Consider the following 20445-nt stretch of genomic DNA (forward strand, 5'->3'; position numbering starts at 1 on the left):
TATATTTATGTAGATAAATATGGCCAAAAAGAAGGAACACAAATGGTGGCGGCCGTAGCCACCGCCATTTGCATACGCAGTTGTTTTTTTTGTTTTTGTTTTACCCAGAGCCCTCCGCGGCTGGAAATCCAGCTGCGGACGGCTCTGGCCTGGCCGGGCCTGGCCGGCTGCTCTGCAAAGCTGCCGCGGAGCACAGCCGGCCGTTCAAGGATTCCGGGGGGAGAGACGGAGCGCCTCTCCCCCCGGCCAGGATTCCGGGGGGACAGACGGAACACCTCCCCCCCCACCATCAACATAATCCGCAAAAGGTAAGTCACTTTCGTGCATCCCTACCCAAAACATCAAACATAATACAGCTTGATTGTGCAGAATAGGCAAGCTACGATCAAATAACAATAAAACAGTATACATAATTTGAGGCCCATAACATGTTTAGGAATTTTCATTAAAAAGTTCATTAATCCATTTGAAGAACAAGAACCTGATTGTTAAGGTCAATATTAAAACTAGGAATATGAAATATTTAGGGCACAATCCTATTCTTGTTTAGACAGGAAGAAGTCGTACTACTCCCAGCTGACAGAGAAATCAATCCTGGGAGTTGTAGGACTTCTTTCTGCTTAAACTTGCATAGCATTGCACCCTAAGGTCCTTTCTGGACAATCTAGAGTGAACTTCAAATTCTTAGCTACAGTTTCACCATCTGTTTCTATATTTTCAAACTTTACTTTCCACAAAATTGACAACTCCATCCCTAGTTGTGCTAATTTGTGGCTGTTCTTTATGTGATATAGCTCAAGTATTTATATCAATATTCCTCTCAATTGTCAATCCACCTTCCTCTCCTACATCTATCACGGCCCTTCCCCCACCACCATTATTATTCTTAATAATCTCTGAGAACATTTGTAATTCCATACAAAATATAAATGATGCTTCCGGAATTGATGGATATTTAATTTCTACTGGCAACCTAATTTAATAGCTAATTTGGTCTTACACGGAACTAAAAAATACAGATAACGTAATATCAAGGATTTACTTGGAGTATTTATATGTATGATAGAGTATAGCACTATTTCTGTATCTCCTATTAATAATAATATTGTATAGTGTGGTGTGAGTTTTTCCATTTCTGTGCTTTAATTATGATCAGTTCCTTTACAGAAAATAACTTTTTGCTATCAGTGTTTTTATAAGGATAAGACGCTTAGCAGCTCCCACAGCCAGAATGACATCAGTCAATGGAATGGATTTTTCCTCCCCCGTGCAGCCATACCGTGACCCCCTCAGATCTGCTCCAGAGGGTTAGCGACCCTTCTGAAGAGATTTGGGGCCATCGTGGGGAGTTGGAGGGAAGGAGAGGAACTAGTAGAACTTTGCTAATGTAATCTTGGATGTCACCCACTAAATTTCAGATCTCTTCGTTTTCAGTTGTTTATTCTGCTTAGGGATATATGAAAATCACTTACTTTTCGGGGATTATGCTAATGGTTGGGGGGAGGTGTTCCGTCCCTCCCCCTGGAATCCTCACCGGTGGGGGAGGCGCTACGTTCCTCCCCCGCCCCCGGAATCCTGGTCGGCCGGCTCCGCTCCGCAGGGATTCTGCGGAGCCGCTGGCTGGCTCCTCCAGTGGCCAGACATCCAGCCACTGGCTAGCAGGGACGCAAATGGCGGCGGCCATAGCCGCCGCTGTTTGCATCCCTGCAGTCAGCCATGATAGGCTACGTAAATGTTTACGTAGCCGATCACGGCTGATTTAAAAGAAAAAAACGATGCACGTACGCAAATGGCGGCGCCCATGGGTGCCGCCATTTGCATTCCTTATTTTGGCATGTCATAGTCTATGTAAACATTTATGTAGACTAAGACGGCGAAAATAAGGGGAACGCAAATAGCGTAGCATCTACGCTATTTGTGTTCCCCTTATTTTCGCCGTCTTAGTCTACGTAAATGTTTACGTAGACTAAGACATGCCAAAATAAGGAACAGAAATGGCGGCGCCCATGGGCGCCGCCATTTGCATATGCACGTTGTGTTGTTTTTTTTTTCTTTTAAATCAGCTGTGATAGGCTACATTTACGTAGCCTATCACGGTGTTTTTTAAAAATCTAGCCGTGATAGGCTACTTAAATCTTTACGTAGCCTATCACTTTTTTTTTTTTTACTGGAAATGGCGGCAGCGGCAGCCAGTCGGAAGACCGGCCGCCACCGCCGACCTGCCGCTGGAGCCGCCGCCAGAGCCGCCACCGCCAGGAAGATCCGCCCAAGGTAAGTCCCATCCCGGGGGGGTGGGGGGTGGCAGACCGTTCCACCACCAATTTCGGGGGGCCGAATGTGCTGGCATTCGGCCTCCCCGAGATCCGTGGCGGAATTCTCTGACATCCCTAATTCTGCTAGGAGCTTTCTACTGTTAGCTTTCAGTGCAGTAGCTAAGCAGAGATAAAGTTGATTTTAAAGTTGATCAAGACCTTTCAGGCACATGATTTCATTTCTGAGAAAAACAATCACCCAGTTCTAGTAATATGTACTTGGAAGTAAGCCACATTGACTTCTAAATAAGCGTGTTTTGGAATGTAGCATAACAATTATGAAGGGGTGGAGAAAGCCTCTTGACCACTTCTCCAGACTTCTTTACTTATCCCATACTCCCATACTCATCTGCTTCATTGTGTATGTGCACACATGTGTATCCAAACTATTTTATGGTATATGTGATAGACATACCGCTTAAAACAACCTACCTACCATTCTGTTTCTTACCTTTCCTTACAGGTAATACTTTATTTTTTGCAAATTGGCCTTGGAGATGGCAGTTCAGACACTCCGATCTCTGATTAAAGGGGGCAGGCAGGAGCAATTACTGTGTACCCCTTTCTCTAGGACTACTGGTGTCAAAGTGTGTTGCACGCCTTCCCAACTGGAGCCGACAAGAGGTTTCAGTCTGGCGACTGGAGAGAGAGAGACAGAGAGAGAGAGAGAGAAGACTAGGGTCACTTATTGGCACTCCTGATGTAAAAGTGAACAGATTTTCTTCTCTGACTTCCAAAGCAAAGTGCATAAGGTTTTCAGCACAATGATGCAAACATAGAGCAATGCCCCTCTGCGCCCACAGATAACTGTGGCCCACAGCAACATTTCATTTTTATCAGATGATCCAGTTGTGTACAGTCTAATTGTTTGCTTTCTGTGCTGGTGACCTCAGGGATGTCAGACAAGGATTTAGCCAGGGCACTATCACTCCGTTCTGACTAGAAGAAGGAATTGCAGGGAGATGAGCTATAGAAACCTCTTTGTACTTGTAGGTAGGCCCAAGCAGATTGGAAACCCCTGCAAAAACTTCCAGGTCAGGTATGGTTAGGGATGCTGGAGAAATTAAAAATGAACTAAAATGAGCTCGGATTTCTAAGAATCCGACCTGTGGAATCTGCTACAGAGTAACCCCCTCAGGCCACGCGGAGCCCATGCACTTTTGGATGAATTTTTTACTTTCCCAAATTTATGCATATAATTTCGTAGAAAAAAAATATAAGTTTCTGCTGAGAAAACATTGAATGGAATGGGGGACAATATGCTAAATCTTACATACTAAGGTAAATTATGTAAATACTTATGTAAATACTTACGTAATTATTTCCATATTTTTCCACGTGACGAAAGAAAAAATTCGCATCCATCTGTGGGCAGACGATGGAACAAAAGGTGCATGACAATCCGCGAAACACAGAGTGGATTTTTATTAATAATAATAATAATAATAATAATAATAATATTTATACCCCGCCTTTTTCCCAGTACTGGGACAGAAGGCAGCTTATAAAAATTTAAACATATACAATTAAACCATATGAAAACAAACAAAAGTTAAAATATAATTAAACAACAATACAATTAAAATTATATTAAAACATTAAAACTGCATTTTAAAACAGCATTTTAGAACAGCATTTTAGCAGCCTACCCCCAGGATTTTATACAGTCCGTACATCCCTAGGTATGGTCATGGTGTGAGCAACTAGACCTGATTTTATTAACATCAGACTTCCTTAGGAGGCAAAGACAGTTGCTAGGAGATGCGTGCAGTTCTCTCCATTTCCTCCCATCTTTCTCTTTTTAGAAGAAGGACCCTTGATTAAATTAAGTGGTGACATGCTGACCCAGCTCCTTGCTGTCATTGTCATTTGTATGGCTTTATGGGCTACTGGTATTGTCAAGGATCACTGCATATTTCAATATCATCGTTAACTTGGCATTAGAGAGTACATCTTTGTGCTCCAAGTTTCTTTTCAGGCCAATTGGCTTTTACCTTGATTCACATATTTCAGACAGTTCCTGCCAAAAGTCATTGTTGCCATTGTTTCAAATGTGAATTTTTGCTCTTTATAGGTGTTGTACTTCTCGAGCTTAAGAAATATTCCTGGACAAAACTGAAATTCTAATCAGGAACAGGGTGCAAAAGATTCCACACACATGCACGGTGACCTGCTGGCAGGCTGCTCAGTACTGAATCAGGGCAGAAGGAGTGGTAGGGAGACTGCAGCATGTTGGATAAGCGTGGGCCCTTCCTACCACAGTAGACTTTGTCGTCCTTCTCTATGGATTCTAGGGCATGGTCTGAAGGTACTTGATGCAGAAGTCTTGCTGAAACTAAACAGGTTTGATTCTGGATGAAAGACTGCTTGGGGGTCCTGTGTACACTGCATTGAGTTCCACAATGGAAGAAAGGTAGGATGCAAATAATTAATAGTAATAATAATATCAACAACAACAACCATAATTTTTATCTGAAGGCAGGAGGAAAGAGAAACCAGAACACACTCTTGAGAACAAAGGCCTCCTCCATCTTACCCATGACCCTGTCTCTCCCCATGTCCTGAGCTAGTTCAATAATCATGGAGAAAGAGAGATTCATCCCATGGGCTTCCACTTGCAAACCGCTACCTGTATCCTAATTTTTGAAATCGCAGGCATGTCTTTGGCCAATGTTGCTGCCTGTTCTCCTCTCCTCCCATGAATGTTGATAGGTGTGTTGCTGATGTATCATATTTTTTCATATTAAAAGGGTCTGTGTGTATGAGGATGAGATGGCTAGATAGCATCACCGATGCAATGAATATGAACTTGAGCACACTCCGGGAGAGAGAGGAAGACAGGAAGGTCTGGCGTGCTATGGTCCATGAGGTCACAAAGAGTTGGACACGACTGAACGACTGAACAACAACATTTATTTTTATTTTATTTATTAAATTTATTAATCGCCCATCTGACCGGTCACCCAGCCACTCTGTATATCTGTGTGTATATGTATGTGTATCTTATATGTGGGTATTTGTATACATCTGAGTTTGCACAGTGCTTGCATTTGAACTTAAAATTCTAGGACCTTCATTACAGTCCATTACTATAACTATCTAATTGATCTGCTATGACTATCTAATTTCTTGCATTTTGTTCTAAAGAAGTAATTGTTCATCACAGATATCCATAACTTCCTCCCAGTGCCACATGGTTATTAAATAGTAAAATATACATATTTCCAAATATATCCTGAATTGCTGGAATGTTTACATATGAAAAAATTCATCTCAAAACATTATGGGATGTCAGTTCACTTTTAATATATGAATGTGTTCTCAGACTCTATATATGCATTCTTCCTTTTCCATTAAGTTCACAATCTCAAGCCAATTCTGGGGTGAATCACCTTGCAAAGGTATGCAGGATCCAGTTACAGTTTTGATTTTGATTGCTGCTGTTGCAAGCATCCTTTTTCACTAATACTGGGTGCATTTTCAGTGGCTACTTTTAAATAGGGATGGGCGGATTACTTACCCCGTTCTGGGGCGTCTGTGGTGGGGGGGAGGCAATCTGTCCCTCCCCCCAGAATCCTCCCCGGCCGGCTCCACTTCGCGGCGAGTCTGCGGAGCCGCCAGCTGGGCCCGCCCACAGCCAGACATCCGTCCACTGCTGGGCAGCAGCTGCAAATGGCGTCCAGCATAGCGGCCGCCATTTGCGTCCCTGCGTTAGCCGTGATAGGCTATGTATATATTTACGTAGCCTATCACGGCTAAGGTAGGGAGGCAAATGGCAGTCGCAGACCGGGGCAGCGGATGGACTGGAAAATTTCGCAGGGTGGCAGGGGGGAGTGCTTCGTTCCACCACAGACTCCAGGGGGCTGGATTCTAAAGAATCCGGCCTCATTGGAGTCCATGGCGGAATTCTCTAACATCCCTACTTTTAAAGAACATGCTTAACAAAGTGGCTTGGTTATAAGCAGAAACTGAAAGAAAGTAGACTAGATGGATTTCCATTTATTTTGAACAATAGTTGATTATACAAAGAAGATTAAGTGCCCTTTTTTGCACTGAAAAAGCATTAGATAAAAATGCTACAAAGCCAATAAAATGTTCTGTTTTCAGGGTGGCGGAGGGGAGGAACATAGCACACAAAGCTTTGTGCATGTTGCATTGAAGATCATGCCAAATGTTTTATCAATCTGCAGGCGTATAGTCTTTTATTTTCTTTGTCTTTCTGTTCAGTTATACTAGGAAAAACTACATATTGTTGGGAGAGAAAAATGCTGTTTGGGCTACGAAGTCTATATCTGTTTTGTTAAAGGCAGATCAGATACTACTGCCTTTCTACATATCTACCTGCCTACATTGGACTTATAGTCCATCCCATATATACTAAGGGCTCAACAGTGGTGAAACGATGCTAATTATTCTACTGCATCTCTCCAACCATAAAAAATATGGTTGTTATTCAAAGGCATGCCACCTCTGATACTGGAGGCAATATCTAGCCATTATGCCTAATAGCAATTGATACCGTTACCTCCATGAATGTATCTAATCCCCTTTCAAAGACATCCAAGTTAGTGGCCATAATTACATAAAGATGGACGGACTCCCCTGTGCCTGGCTTCGTTGGGTGCTTGCCAAGCCGCGGCCTCCACTTGCAGCACCGCACAAGCTTCATCACGGCCCAATGAGCACCCGACAAAGCCATAGGGATGCCCTTCTCCCCTAGTGAGCCACCATTGTGTGCAACATGGCGGCTCAGGCACTTCCAGGTAGGTAATGTTGCTTACTTGGGGTCCGTAAAGGCCCCTTTTATGCAACATTACAGGCGTGAATGCTCTATTCATGCCTGTAATTTTGCATAAATGGGGCCTTTACAGATTCCAAGTACGCACCATAACCTACCCAGAAGCGCCCAAGCTGCCACTGTTGCACACAAAGGCGGCTCAGACGGGAGGACAGGCAGCTGTTGGGTGCTTGCCTAGCCACAGTGAGTCCGTGAGTGCCCCGCAGTTCGGCAAATGGTCCAGAAGGGTGGGCAAGGGGGAATCCGTCTGACTTCACGTATGCACACCCCACAGACTCTCACGACATCCCTATAACGATACATAGTGGAGTACTTCCTTCAATCTGTTCCGAATCTCCTACCATTCAGCTTTCTTAAATCAATGATCTGGGAATCTAGCATTATGAAAGAGGGAAAAAATTTTCTGTCTATCCACTTTCTCCACACCATGCATAATTTTATACACCTCTTATTCTTTCTAAGCTAAGAAGCCCCAAACATTACAACTTTTCCTCGAAGGGGAGTTTCCCCAGCAACTTGATCATTTTGGTTGCCCTTTTCTGCCCTCTTTCCAACTCTACAATATCCTTTTTGAAGTGTGGTGAGCAGAACTGTTCCAAGTGTGGTTGTGCCACATATTTGTATAAAGGCATTATGATATTGGCAAATTTATTTTCAATTTCTTTCCTAATGATCCCCAACATGGAATTTGTCATTTTCCCAGCTGCACATCGGATCAACATTTTTAGTGACCTATTCACCAGAGTTCCTTTCTGGTCAGTCACCACATCAGCATAAGTTAAGTTAGGATTTTTTTACCCCAAGGTGCATTAGTTTATACTTGCTTACACTGAGCCGCAGTTGACATTTTAATGTCCATTCTCCCAGTTTGGAGAAATCCTTTTGGAGCTCTTTGTTTTGGAGCACCCTAGGTAATTTGGTATCATCAGCAAAATTGCCCACCTCTCTGCTCACTCCTAACTTCAGATCCTTTATGAACAAGTTAAAAAGCATTGATCCACATAAAATCCCCACTATTCATAGATGATGATCTGAAAGGCATTATTGGTCAGTCTTTAAGGAACACGGGTGGAGGTGGTGTCTTTGGTATGAAGTTTAATTAGAGCTACTACATTTGCTTCCTGTGCCTTCTTCATAAGTTCACCTATCCTTCTCAGTATGGATCCCTGCTCTTTGGCGGAGGGGGTGGACGAGGGGAGGGGGATCTGGAACCTGATCATGTGAAAACTCTTACCTGTAGGCTAGGCTACCACTGGCAAAATGTGGATGCTGTATTTTTGAAAGGCCTTTTACTGTATTTTCTGTAGAGCCGTCTTCAGCCAAAAGTCAATGATCCTGCTTTTTTAATATCAACATTATTTGATATCCCCCTATATAGTCTGATGTCACTTTCTCTCATTATCTATCGTCACATTAACTATATCCTTTGAATGGTTCAGATAAACTAGGTGGGATTTCTGTTCCTCAAGTATTTTGACAACAAAAATCACAAGAATTCCAAGAAGTGTGTAAGGAGCCATAGACTCTCTTCTCTATAGGCCTGATAAGAACATATGTTTTAGAAGCCACTACAGTTGACCTAATTTTTCATTCAGTTCATTGGGCCTGTTGCATAAACAGCCCACTATGACTTATTTAAGTCACGGTGGGCTGTGGTGCGTGCTGATGGCCATTTTGAATATTCAGGCCACAACTGCAGCTTGTTGTGTTATCCAAACCTGACAGAGGTGGATTATGCAAGGGTTAAACAACCTTGCAGAACCCATGGCATGTTTCAGGGTTATGTGAGGGTTGTTTAACCCTTGCACATCCCACCCCCACTGGGTTCAGACAACACGACAAGCTGTAGTCATAGCTTGAATTTTCAGCATGGCACCCATAGATGCCAAGGCTCATTGTGGCTTAAATAAGCCATGACGACCTGCAGTGATTGTGTGAACCCAGTCATTGAGTGCATCAAATATTACTTTGGTATGTTCACACATTTTTCTAGGTTTTTCTGTCTGCACAAATGATGTACTAATGTGCCTTCCTTCTTTGAACCAGGAGTGCCTGGAGATCAAATCAAAACTGATATGAGGATATGAGTCCTCCAGCAATCTGTAAAACTGGTGCTGTTCTCTCTCTCATTCTCTCTCTCTCTCTCTCTCTCACACACACACACACACACACACAATGAAGTAGGGTTTACAGGAGACAATAAAGTATTCAGGATGGTGAAGTACCATGCAGACTCTTTAAAAGCTTCGAAGTGATCTCTGTAAGAAAACTGTGTGTCTGGGCAACAGAATAGGAGGATGTGAGTCAGTGTAAATAAGTGCAAAGAAGTACATGTTGAGAGTTAAAAAGAAAATCCTAACTTCACATGTGTACTAAGTTGGTTATATCCCAGAAAAGGGATCTTAATCAAAGTAAAAACTAAGATGCATTTAAAATACCACAATTTGCTGGGGTAGTGAAATGAGCAAATTCAGTATTCAGAACTATTCAGAAAGAAATTAAAATTATATATTTAATATAAAGTAATTTTATCATTTTAAATAATCTATGGTGCACCCAGGGATGGGGGAGAATTCCGCCATGGACCCCAATGAGGCCTGATTCCAAGAAGCCGGCCCCATCGGAGCCTGTGGTGGAATGGCACACTCACCTCCGCCTCCTCCCAGAATCCGTCTGGGTCGGATCTCTCTGTGCGTCAATCCTGTGGAGCTGGCCACCTGCTCTGCATCGCTGGTGATACGGCCAGCAGCCATTGCCATGCCATATCACTGTGCTAAGTCTCCAGACGCAAATGGCATAGTGGGCACCATTTGCGGCTGTAAAGCTGGTAGATTAGCCTAAATGCAGCCGTTTACGGCTGAATTTAGGTTAATCTACCAGCTTCATGGCCACAAATGGCATCCACTATGCCATTTGCATCCCTGTTTTTTCATGTGATAGGCTATGCAAATACAAGGGACGGATCGCCTCCCCCCGCCTGCGGACCCCCCCAGCCGGAACGGGGTAAGTGATCCTCCCATCCATAGGTGCACCCACATTTCAAATACTATGTGCAGTTGCAGAGGAGAGGGGAAGAAAGAGGTGGGCAACAGTACATGCGATTAAAGCAGGCCACAACTTTATTGAAGGAGCATGTCATCTAAGTGTGATGATGAGTGTGTCATGAGGGTTTCTCTAATCCACCTTCAAAAGTTGCTGAGGGAGACTGGCATGAAAAAGCCAACTGCTGTGTTCCCCTGGCACAACTAAGCTTTCAGCCCTGACAGTCATTCCATTTGAAAAAGAACAGTTGAGGTAATATATAGACAAGGCTAATCTATAGTTTGCAAAGCTCCTCTAATTCCCATTGTTTCACTGTAAAGGAAGTAGGTCATTTCAAGAAGGATATTTTTATTGGGTTGAACCTCTGCTCGTGGAAATGAGGTGCTCTTGTGTCTCAGCTTCTCTTCCCCCAGTACCCCCTGAAATAAGCTCTGGAAGCTGGGGAGCCAATCTAAATGGAACTGCTTTGTGAAGTGATTTGGGCAAAATCCACATTTTGACAGAATCAAATTAGCTCTTTCCATGGTACACACAGTGCTGTATTCCTCCGCTTTTGCAGCGTATACTGGAACTGAAGCTGCATTAGTTGGGGTGGGGTGGGCAAGTCCCGACACAAGTAGAAATGAATGTCAGCAATTGCGTAGGTGCAGGGCAGCCAATGAGCAGAGGCTTGCTCCCCCTCCCTCGCTTGTTCAATGAAGTGCACTGGAGGACTTGCTCATGAGTAGACGTTCATGACATACCTCACATACACACACACAGTTATGAGGTGGGCAGCAAGCAGGCAGCCACCGCTGCCCGAAGACTGAGCAGAATGAGCAGGAGCGCAAGAGGTGCTGAGAGCAGAGAACGTGGAGCCAGCAAGGAGGGACAGGAACTAGCATGTTGTCTTAGATGTATACTACCTGCCCAATCAACAGGCTTCCCCCCCGCAAACAACCACAGGGTCAATAAAGTGCTTCTGAGTACGTGTTCATGAAAATCATCCTCCATGGTAATCACCCTTTCTTAGCTGCACAGCTTCGAATCAGCAAGGTAAAGGTAAAGGTGTCCCCAACCAATCGTGTCCAACTCTAGGGTGTGGTGCTCATCCCCGTTTCTAAGCCGAAGAGCCAGCGCTGTCCGAAGACACTTCCGTGGTCATGTGGCCGGCATGACTGAACACCGAGGTGCACGGAACGCTGTTACCTTTCCCGCTGAAGCAGTACCTATTTATCTACTTGCAATTTCTTGCTTTCGAACTGCTAGGTTGGCAGAATCTGGGACTGAAGACGGGAGCTCACTCCGTCACGCAGCACTCGGGTCTTGAACTGCTGACCTGCCGACCTTCCAGTCTGCAGTTCAGCATCTTAACCACTAAGCCACCGCGGCCCCTTCGAATCAGCAGGCATCCACCATTTCTCAGCTGTGCTCCTTCGTAGCTGCACAGCTTCAAAACAGCAGGGCTGGCTCCCCCCACCCCAAACTCTCAAGCCCAATGACTATTTAAAGTGAGAGGCAGCAACTGAGACAACTTTTTCAGCTGTGCTCCTTCATAGCTGCACAGTTTTAAAACAGCAGGGCTGACAAAATGGAACTGAAAGCAGTGAGTTACTTCTGGGTAGACATGTTCCCCCTCTGCTCTCCCACACCCACGCCCCACACTACTTTCCCTTCCGCCAATCAGCGCTGCTTCCACCGGCCTGTGCCAAAGCCAGCTGAGGTCACACAGACTCCCGAACAGCACTGAAGCCGCTGTGACAGGAAAATCCGACACAAAATGAGTTTGGAAAAAAACCCGGATTTAGAGCAAGAAACATTGGGCTAACTACAGAGAGCAATGTGCGTCACCTGACACTATTGATTTAGGGGTGGAGTAGAACCAGAGTAAAAGCCCCATGATGTGGATGGGGCCTACGAGACCTTCCAGAATACTGTGAGGGGCTGCCATGGGAATCACTGAAAATCACCTCTCCTTCTTCCATTCACAGAAGCTCCACTGGATCCTAGCCCCTTCCATACACATGAACAGAAGGGCAACTTTGTATCCAACCCATTATCCTTAGACCTTGAGTCTTCGAGATTCTTTATGCAGTTATGTTTCTGTATCATAGCCATTGCTTAATCCCTGCTTTAATTCCTAATTTACTTTCCTCCATTAAATACTGGGGAAATGTTGACTCCTCTGTGCCACCAACATTATCGTTCTTGCCATAGAGTTTTCTCACATGCTGTTATTGTACAAGAGACATTCTGCATAAATACCTTAAAGGTTTCTTCATTAGTTTTCAGATAATTAATGTTCCTTTTTTCTCTTGTTGCTCATAGGGATGGTGGAGAATTCTGCCATGGACTCCAGTGAGACTGGATTCTTTAGAATCCAGCCCCCCAGAGTCTGTGGTGGAATGGAGCAATCCCCCCCCGCCACCCCGCGAAGTCCCCGTGGACCGGATCCTACCTGCCTCCGGCGGTCCAGATCCGGCCGCTGCTGGCCGCTGCTCCGTTGTGCGGCCGTGAATAGATTCGCCAAATAGTGCTGTTTGGTAATATTTATGAAGCCTTAGGGAGTTGTAGTCCTACAACATCTGGAAGGCCACAGGTTGCCCACTCTGGCTTATAGCATAGAAAAACCTGACCATCTTTTATGAAGTGCTTTAAGATCTGTGCATGAAGTTCATTAATTATTTGAATTAATTGAATAATCATAGACTGATAATTAAATATTATGTTAATCCTTTAATGGTGTTTTAAATGGTGTTTTAAATGGTGTGTTTGAATCCTCTCTTCCCATTGCGTCCCAAGCTATATGATTTCTGAACTGTCTTACTGGGATATTAACCCGATCACAACTTTTAATTAGCAGCATTATTTTAATCAATAATACAGTTAGTGCACTTATAAGACACATAAGCACAACTACTTCATGGGCTTCTGATCAATGAACACCTATCATCTTTGCACACATAAAGCATTAAAAGTTTATCATTAGTTGGTGGACTACATTCTAAAGGAAACAAGATGGCAAGAAAACAACAACTGATAAATTTAGCAAGCTTTAGAAGCACTATACTGTCTTTTCTATAGGTTAGCAAAAGTACACTACTCAAAACCAATGAAGAGTATTTCTTGAGAATCTTTTTATGCCTGGACATACATCTGGAACTCTTTATACTAGCTAACAGTAAAGTAAATGCCACTGCTTATTATATCGTACGTTTTTTATTTTAAAAAGGAAATTGAAAACACACCACTTGCAGAACTGCCTGACATTGAATTGGCTATTGAAAAGGCATCAGTTGTGTATTTACATATTCCATATTTTGTTCCATACATCAGCCTTTCTTGATGCACTCAGATTGGATGCTTTCCATGTAAGCTGAAATGTTGCCTTATATTAAAGGCCATCTTGTTTTAAAAATGGATTAAACCATTAAGATACAGGAAGTGAACTAAATGCTTCTGACTATAGAAGCCTTTCTTTTTTCCTTCCTCTATTGTGGGCATGTTTTTCTTAGTGGTCGTCTTCTGTCTCCATATTTATTTTTTATAAGGTTGGAAACACTTGCAGTACATATCACAGTTCACCTAAAAGTTAACTACAGAGTTAAAAATAATTCCCATAATAAGAACCGAATGTATGACAAAGAACAGCTCAGTGTCAGAAACCAAAACAATCCACAGAAGAAACGTCATAATTTAAAGTTGGTTTTACAGCATTCTTTAATTTAGAGTGGGGCAAAATGCTTCTGTGATTAAATCACAGCTTCTAGCTCTTTGCTGCTAAAAGAGATTCAAGAATGTATATTTCATTTTTAAAATATAATGGAAAACAAATGGAGGAGATGTTTGCAGGCTTGAGACATATTTTATGAATTTATCTTAAGACTCTCCTGTTACCAGAGGGTTGTATGTGCATAGGTTGGGTTTGGCCTGTTATTTCACCATCTACCCTCATCATGAATTGATTGTAGAGAACAGAGGAGAATGAGTTCCAGCCAGATCTTTTTCTTCCTCCAATTTTGAGAAGCTGTTGGGTTTAAGCACTGTTTGAAGAGGGTTGGGTATTTCTCGTTCTTTAAAACACAGCACACATTACTAAGTTCATAAAGCTAAAGAGAACCTGCACAAAAAAGGCAATACAGTGTGGTTGAACTGGGGCGGGGCGGGGGGGGAGAGCTAACGTTATTGTGCGACTTGATTAAGATTTACTGAAGTGTGCCCTTATAGCAGGGTCAGGCCACTGCAATGGCCTGTTAAATCCTGACACACAATTAAGTTCCAGTGTCCAGGTTACCTATCGTGAGTTGTTGATGGTGATGCAGTGTCCAGATAAACATGGATCTATACAAGAGTATGCCAGGCTGTTGTGGCTAAAGTCCCAGACTGGCAATGTATTTGAGAAATGGTTAGTTCCCACACCCTTACTGTACAGGGATCATGAAACCATGATTATCAGCATCTGAATAAGCAAGCCACATATCCCTTACACAACTGTAGTTTCTCTGGCCTACTCTCTACTCTGAAGGGCAGTAGACTGTGGGGTGTTTTCAGGTTGAAGACAATTGCCCTGCCCACTCTGGCTCTGAGCACAACCACCCTGCCTGCCTGGTGCTTGGGATGTTCTTCCATTTTAGCATTTGATGCTCAGAGAGCTTGTTTGAAGTGATGGACTGATCAAGTGAAGGCTCAGAGTCTGGATGGGCATGCATGGTGTTAGGCATCATGAAAAATGTACTACCATGCCACCCGGTGCCTGTTGTCTGGTCCCTTGGGCCTCCAACAGTGCAGGCACCAACATGGCTGGCTTGGCAGCAAAGACTCAGCTGACCTGCCTATCAGGGTGGCGGCCAATGGGAGATGTCACATGTGACAGTGGGACTAATGTGACACTTCCCCACAGCTTTCCCTACCAGATTCTCTGTGCAGTATAGCATGCAGCACCATTCATTAGCAGGCCTGAGTACAAGGCTCTCAACTGAGGGAGTGGTGGAGCAGTCAGCTTGGTGAGAGTGGCTACCACCACTGGCCAGGAGCAGTGACAGTAGACCAGTTTAGGGCCTTCAATTTCTACAGTGGTGAGTTCCTCCCAATGTTCTTTTTCTCTCTCTCTCTCTTGTGTGTGTGCATGTATGAGAGAGAGAAGTGGGGGTGAGAGGAGAAAGAATATATTATGGCCTCTATTTTGCATATCTGTCTCTCTGCCCCAGATGATTTTGGGTATTGGTTGTGCTTAAGTGTTCTGCATTGGATTCACTGATTTGTAGCATAAGTCATTTTCAGATCTCAGTATTCCCCATCTGTAAAATGGGTAAATATTTCTTATCTGGAATACTTCTTATGTAATTCTGAAATATATATATATATATATATATATATATATATTTATTTATTCTTAAGCAAAGCCAGCACCCAAGGAGAATGAGACGAGCTACAGACTACAAGTCAGTATATACAGCTTCTGGCAAGGTAGAAACAAGTCAAAGAAAGAGCAACCACTCATGGTCAAAAAGCCTTCCTAAAAAGGAAGGTTTTAACAACCCTGCAGAAGTCCATTAACAAGGAGGCAAGATGAGTCTTCCTCAGGCATTGGTGCCACCAGGGCAAGACTTTGGGGCAGAAGTCCCATTCAGCACAATGAGCAAGAAGGCCCCCAGATGCTGCAGGCTGGCTTGCCACATTTTGAAGGAAGTGAAATAATATACATTATCATCTAAAGAGTAGACCCCTGTATGACCATTAAGACCAGAGTGTAAGGGTCAAACTCACATTATATTAAATATTTATCATGAAGCTCTCTTTCCCCTGCCCCATGTGAGGCTATTTTGGGGGGTTGTGGCTGTCGAGGGAAGGATTGTCTCCTCCCTGCATGGTGTGTTCCCCTCCTTACTTCTGAGTACATTATTTTGGTTCTTGCAAATTGACAGTCCCCCACTCCCACCCCAGCTTTGTTGTAAAATGGAGTTGGGATTTAAGAAACATTAAGGATGATGCAGTACAATCTAAGATATTCCAGTGTTTCTGTGGTTGTTCTTGACATTATACCTGAGATTTCCATTATGACATGTTGCAGGTGTAGTTCTCTGTTCAAGTTCAGTGCAAACAGTCATGGCCATTGAATGATGCAGCTTTTGAAAGTTGCTCCTCTTAATATTCCCCTCCACAGCTGTGAGCAAAGTTTTTCCCTATGAGTGGCAGTCCTGATGGTTTTCAGAATAACTAACTCAGCTCTGACAATTTCAAGCATTCAAAAGGAATCAGAGGTTCCAACATTATAAAGTTTTGTTATTTGTATGATTTTTTTCCAGCGTCTCGAGGATTTATTCGTAGCCATGAGGACAAATAGAAGGTTAAGCCATAATGGCTAGAAATTCTTGTGAGACCTCAAAAAACTAATTCTAAAGAGATGTGTAGAAATTATTGCAAATCTGCACGATCAATAATTATTTTAAATTATTTTAAAATGTTTTTTTTAAGATCCTGGAGTTTAAAAAGCCAAGTAGTTGACAGTGAAAAATATTATAAAATTATATATATATATATATATATATATATATCAGATTAGTAGATTGCAGCATCTATTTATATAACAGAATGTGAACTATTTGGAGTCTTGGCCTTGAAGGCTATCCAAGGTCCATTTTCAGTCTTCTTTTTTCCTTGATCCTTTTTCTTTCTCTTGTCTCGATGTCAACCTATTTATCAGCTTCTCTTCTAAAAAGAGAAGACAAATGTTATGATTACAGGCGGGGTGAGGAATTGCTTTTTAAGCCCTCAAGAGCTGAATTGGAGGATACACTGTGCTTACATTTTCATCAGCAAGCAGCAAACTTCATAGAATATGACTGTGTTTCTATCCTCCACATACTACTCCCTCTCTACTCACATCCAGGCTCACACATGTTTTCAGATCTGTATACCTGGAATACATTCCCCAACACTTCAGCATGAGTGTTAGCAGAATGAAAACCAGATGGGCCAGCAGTTGCCAATGTTATCTCCTGGCCAACTCTGGCAAGTCTCTCTTTCTCTCTCTCCTTTCTTGGCATGGCAGAAATATTTGCCTTTATTTAGGAACGCCTGTATTCCCTTCCATGTCTCTCTTCCTCTGTTGCAATGTAAGCTGAATGCTGTTTATTTCCTTGTTGCAGAGGTTTGTGGAGGTGAGTGCGAGAAACAATTAACATTTTCAGACTTGTTTCCTCCCCCCCCCCCCGGTTCTTTTAAATGTGTTGCCCTTGCTTGTTAAATATTTGATCACAGTATAAGCTGAGTGATTTGTCTAGAGATCATTGCTTTGTTTGTTCAGTTTATAATGCTCATCTTCACCCATATTTGTAGATGCCTTAACACTTTGTCCCACAGAATGCTGCAAGTACTGCGTTTCTTAGATCTGCAAACTCTGTTAGGATATGATCGTGAAATAATGGTTTTCACCATTTAACTTCCATTATAAGTCTTTCTACTTCCTTAAAAGAAATTTCGAACAAAATTAGCTTGATTGCCTTTGTAGAACATGCTGAATTGAAATTACTGTGGGGAAAGGGCCAGGTTTCCTCCAGTTCATATGGTTTCTTTTCTTAGCATTGTCAGATTCAAACATAATGATGTTCTTGCATGACTCCTACTCATTTGAATGGTGCTTGCACAGGAGAACATCCCCATGAATTGTGCCCCAAAGTATTAAATTTGTTCTTCATCCTCCATTTGTGTGCTGGCTCTCATTCTTGCTTTTTATAGAAAGTTTAAAGGGCTTATCTTATGATTTTCCCATTATTTTGTTCTCCTTTCTTGATTCATAAATCATATGACAAATCAAACAACTGGCTATATTTACTTAAGCTTTCCATTTTTGATCCATCTATTTTACTGGTTAGGTTCTTTATATAGGTTTTTAATTCAATGTTATAAAATGTTATATAAATTTAACAGTATATCACCCCTGCCAAGAGGGTAGTATGGCTAAGAAATTCTAGATACAAATGTTTATTGGAGTAAATTAAAGAAATGTGAAACAATAAAGAAGAATTACAGTAAAGATCACAGTATAAACTTCCTGTATAAATAATAGTTTGTTTTTTCATAAAAGCCCAAATATACTTGCCTTATTACTCCCACAGAGATTTCCATCAAAGTGCGTGTATGAATAACTACTTCTGTGAATATCTTCAACATAAAGTTGATAATTTTGTTTAGTCCTTATGCTCTACAACTTGAGAGATTTTTTATCCGAAATGTATCTCGTGAGACTTGGTGCTTTTTTACTAGTTAGCCTGGAAAAATGTAACATGGGCCCAGCTCAGATAATCTTCACCCCAAATTATTCCTTAAGTGTGGTGAAGGACTGAGATCCCACCTTTCCCAGGACTGAGACCACTAGACACCCCCAAAATCCAGCACACTTAAGCACAAATCATGCAGTCAATTCCGGGATTATAAATGGGATATAAATTGCACTATTCAGCTTTATGTGCATTGGATTTTATATGTATACAACCTATTCAAATATTACAGCACTGAACGACTAACCCAGTGCACCGTATGGGAAGGTACAATCTTACTAGCTCAGCACAGGTAGCAATATCAGAAAAAAGGTGGTGCAATCTGAACCACAACCATCACAAAGAGTGAAAGATGCTTCCAGCCATGCTTAATGTCATGAAACAGCTGACTTTTAAGAGCAATGAATGTAGATGTCTACCCAAAGTATTCTTTATATGGCATATGGAATGTATTCGTGGGAAGGTTATGGGACACATCACGACTATTTAAGTTCAAGTATCCAAGAATCTTCCACCCCAAACTTAAACTTTCTAACTTGGATTTGTGCCACAAGTTCATTGGGGCAGCATGCATGTGAGTAAAGGTGTATAGGGTCAAACTTTATTGGATGTCTCCAGTGGTGGCTTTGTGCTAATGGAAAGCACCTTATCATGATGCAAGTCAGAGCACTCTATTTTCACTATTTACTCCTACTGCAGTCCTCCATGCCATATCCGATACTTTTTCAACCTTCAAGAGCATCTTTTTGTTGGGCTATGGGAGACTGCAGTTGAAGTAGGCGGGGCGGGGGGGCAGGATCAATGAAAATCAGGTTACCCAAGTTGAGTGAAAGTGCTTTCTCCTAGGACAAAGCTACCATTGGATACATGCCTATGGCTGCAATCCGAAGCCTACTTACCTGGAAGTGGGTCTTACTTAGTTCAGTTACTAAGTTCAGTTCCACTGAGTTCAGTGGAAAACTATTCGTAGAACAGCAGCCTGAGAAATACAAAATATAGTATTGGCAGCAGCTGTTGAATGAAAACTAGTAATGAAGAAATCTGGCTATGTGACTCATCTCCATCTGCACAAAAGAACCATCATAATGGGATTTATTACCATCAGGTCCCTTCATTGCTTTTCTCATACTTGTTAATTTTATAATACCCTCAAATGAAGTTTCATTATTCCAGCTCCAGCACTTCATGTGAAGGTAGCAACTGAACTCTGTTAAACAGAAGAGCAGAAGGTACTGTAGCTCAGTTATAAAGAGGATCTCCCATCTAGGCTGATTTCAATTATGTTAAAAACTCAAATGAAAAAGTTACCCAGTCTTAAAGCACTTTAGCACATTTGAGACTCTGGGATGTGCTATATGTCCTTACTTAGTTCTTTGCTGTAGTCTTTTGTTTTTCTTAAAGTTTTGATGTCCGCGGGAGGAAAAATATAAAGTAAAATTTTAATGTGTGTTACAGATCGCATTGAGAAGCATTCCACAATGCCAGACTCACCTGTGGATGTGAAGACGCAATCCAGGCTGACACCCCCAACAATGCCACCTCCTCCCACTACCCAAGGAGCCCCAAGAACCAGTTCTTTCACACCCACAACGTGTAATTATACCTTTGCTCCATATAATATTTCTGTAGGAAAGGTTACATTGCATGTAAAGACCCAAAAGATGAGGAGAAATCTATGCCACAATGTAAAAGAAAGTAGTTCATTGGTATGCACCAAAGCAGTTAAGCAAGACTAAGAAGAGGGAGGATTAATAACAGGTTTCTTTAAATAGTCCTTGAGACCTCTAGACTGAGACTGAGTCATATTGATTGATTTCATGCAGCTTGAAAAAGCAAGTATCACTTTCTGTGCTCCAAAGTTAAAGCTCTTCTGTTTGTAAGACTTGAGGAGAACTTTGTTCAGACCAATTCTTTATTATTTGAGGGGATTGCTCCATGTTATGTATCTATTACAAAGGGGAAAACAATGTTGCCTTTCTAAAATATATTTATGCATTGTATTTAGCTTGAAAACAGCATGCACTGTCCATGTGGT

The 20445-nt window shown here is 42.3% G+C and overlaps 1 protein-coding gene across 7 annotated transcripts in view; it reads left to right on the forward strand.

Moving 5' to 3' along the window:
* Positions 1 to 20445, forward strand: part of RUNX1T1 (RUNX1 partner transcriptional co-repressor 1) — a 218973-nt gene that overhangs the window by 112159 nt on the left and 86369 nt on the right. For 6 of the 7 annotated variants that reach the window (XM_084849143.1, XM_084849149.1, XM_084849148.1 and 3 more), the window contains one exon: positions 19866 to 20003. In XM_084849143.1, the coding sequence (XP_084705269.1) occupies positions 19866 to 20003 (138 nt within the window). Of the gene's footprint in view, positions 1 to 2104; positions 4726 to 19865; positions 20004 to 20445 lie in introns of those variants that run through there. The other variant, XM_084849147.1, reaches the window with a different exon arrangement.

Source organism: Heloderma suspectum, chromosome 4, assembly GCF_057233095.1.
Source record: "Heloderma suspectum isolate Gila_16-S chromosome 4, 16-S_ref, whole genome shotgun sequence".
Taxonomy (NCBI): domain Eukaryota; kingdom Metazoa; phylum Chordata; class Lepidosauria; order Squamata; family Helodermatidae; genus Heloderma; species Heloderma suspectum.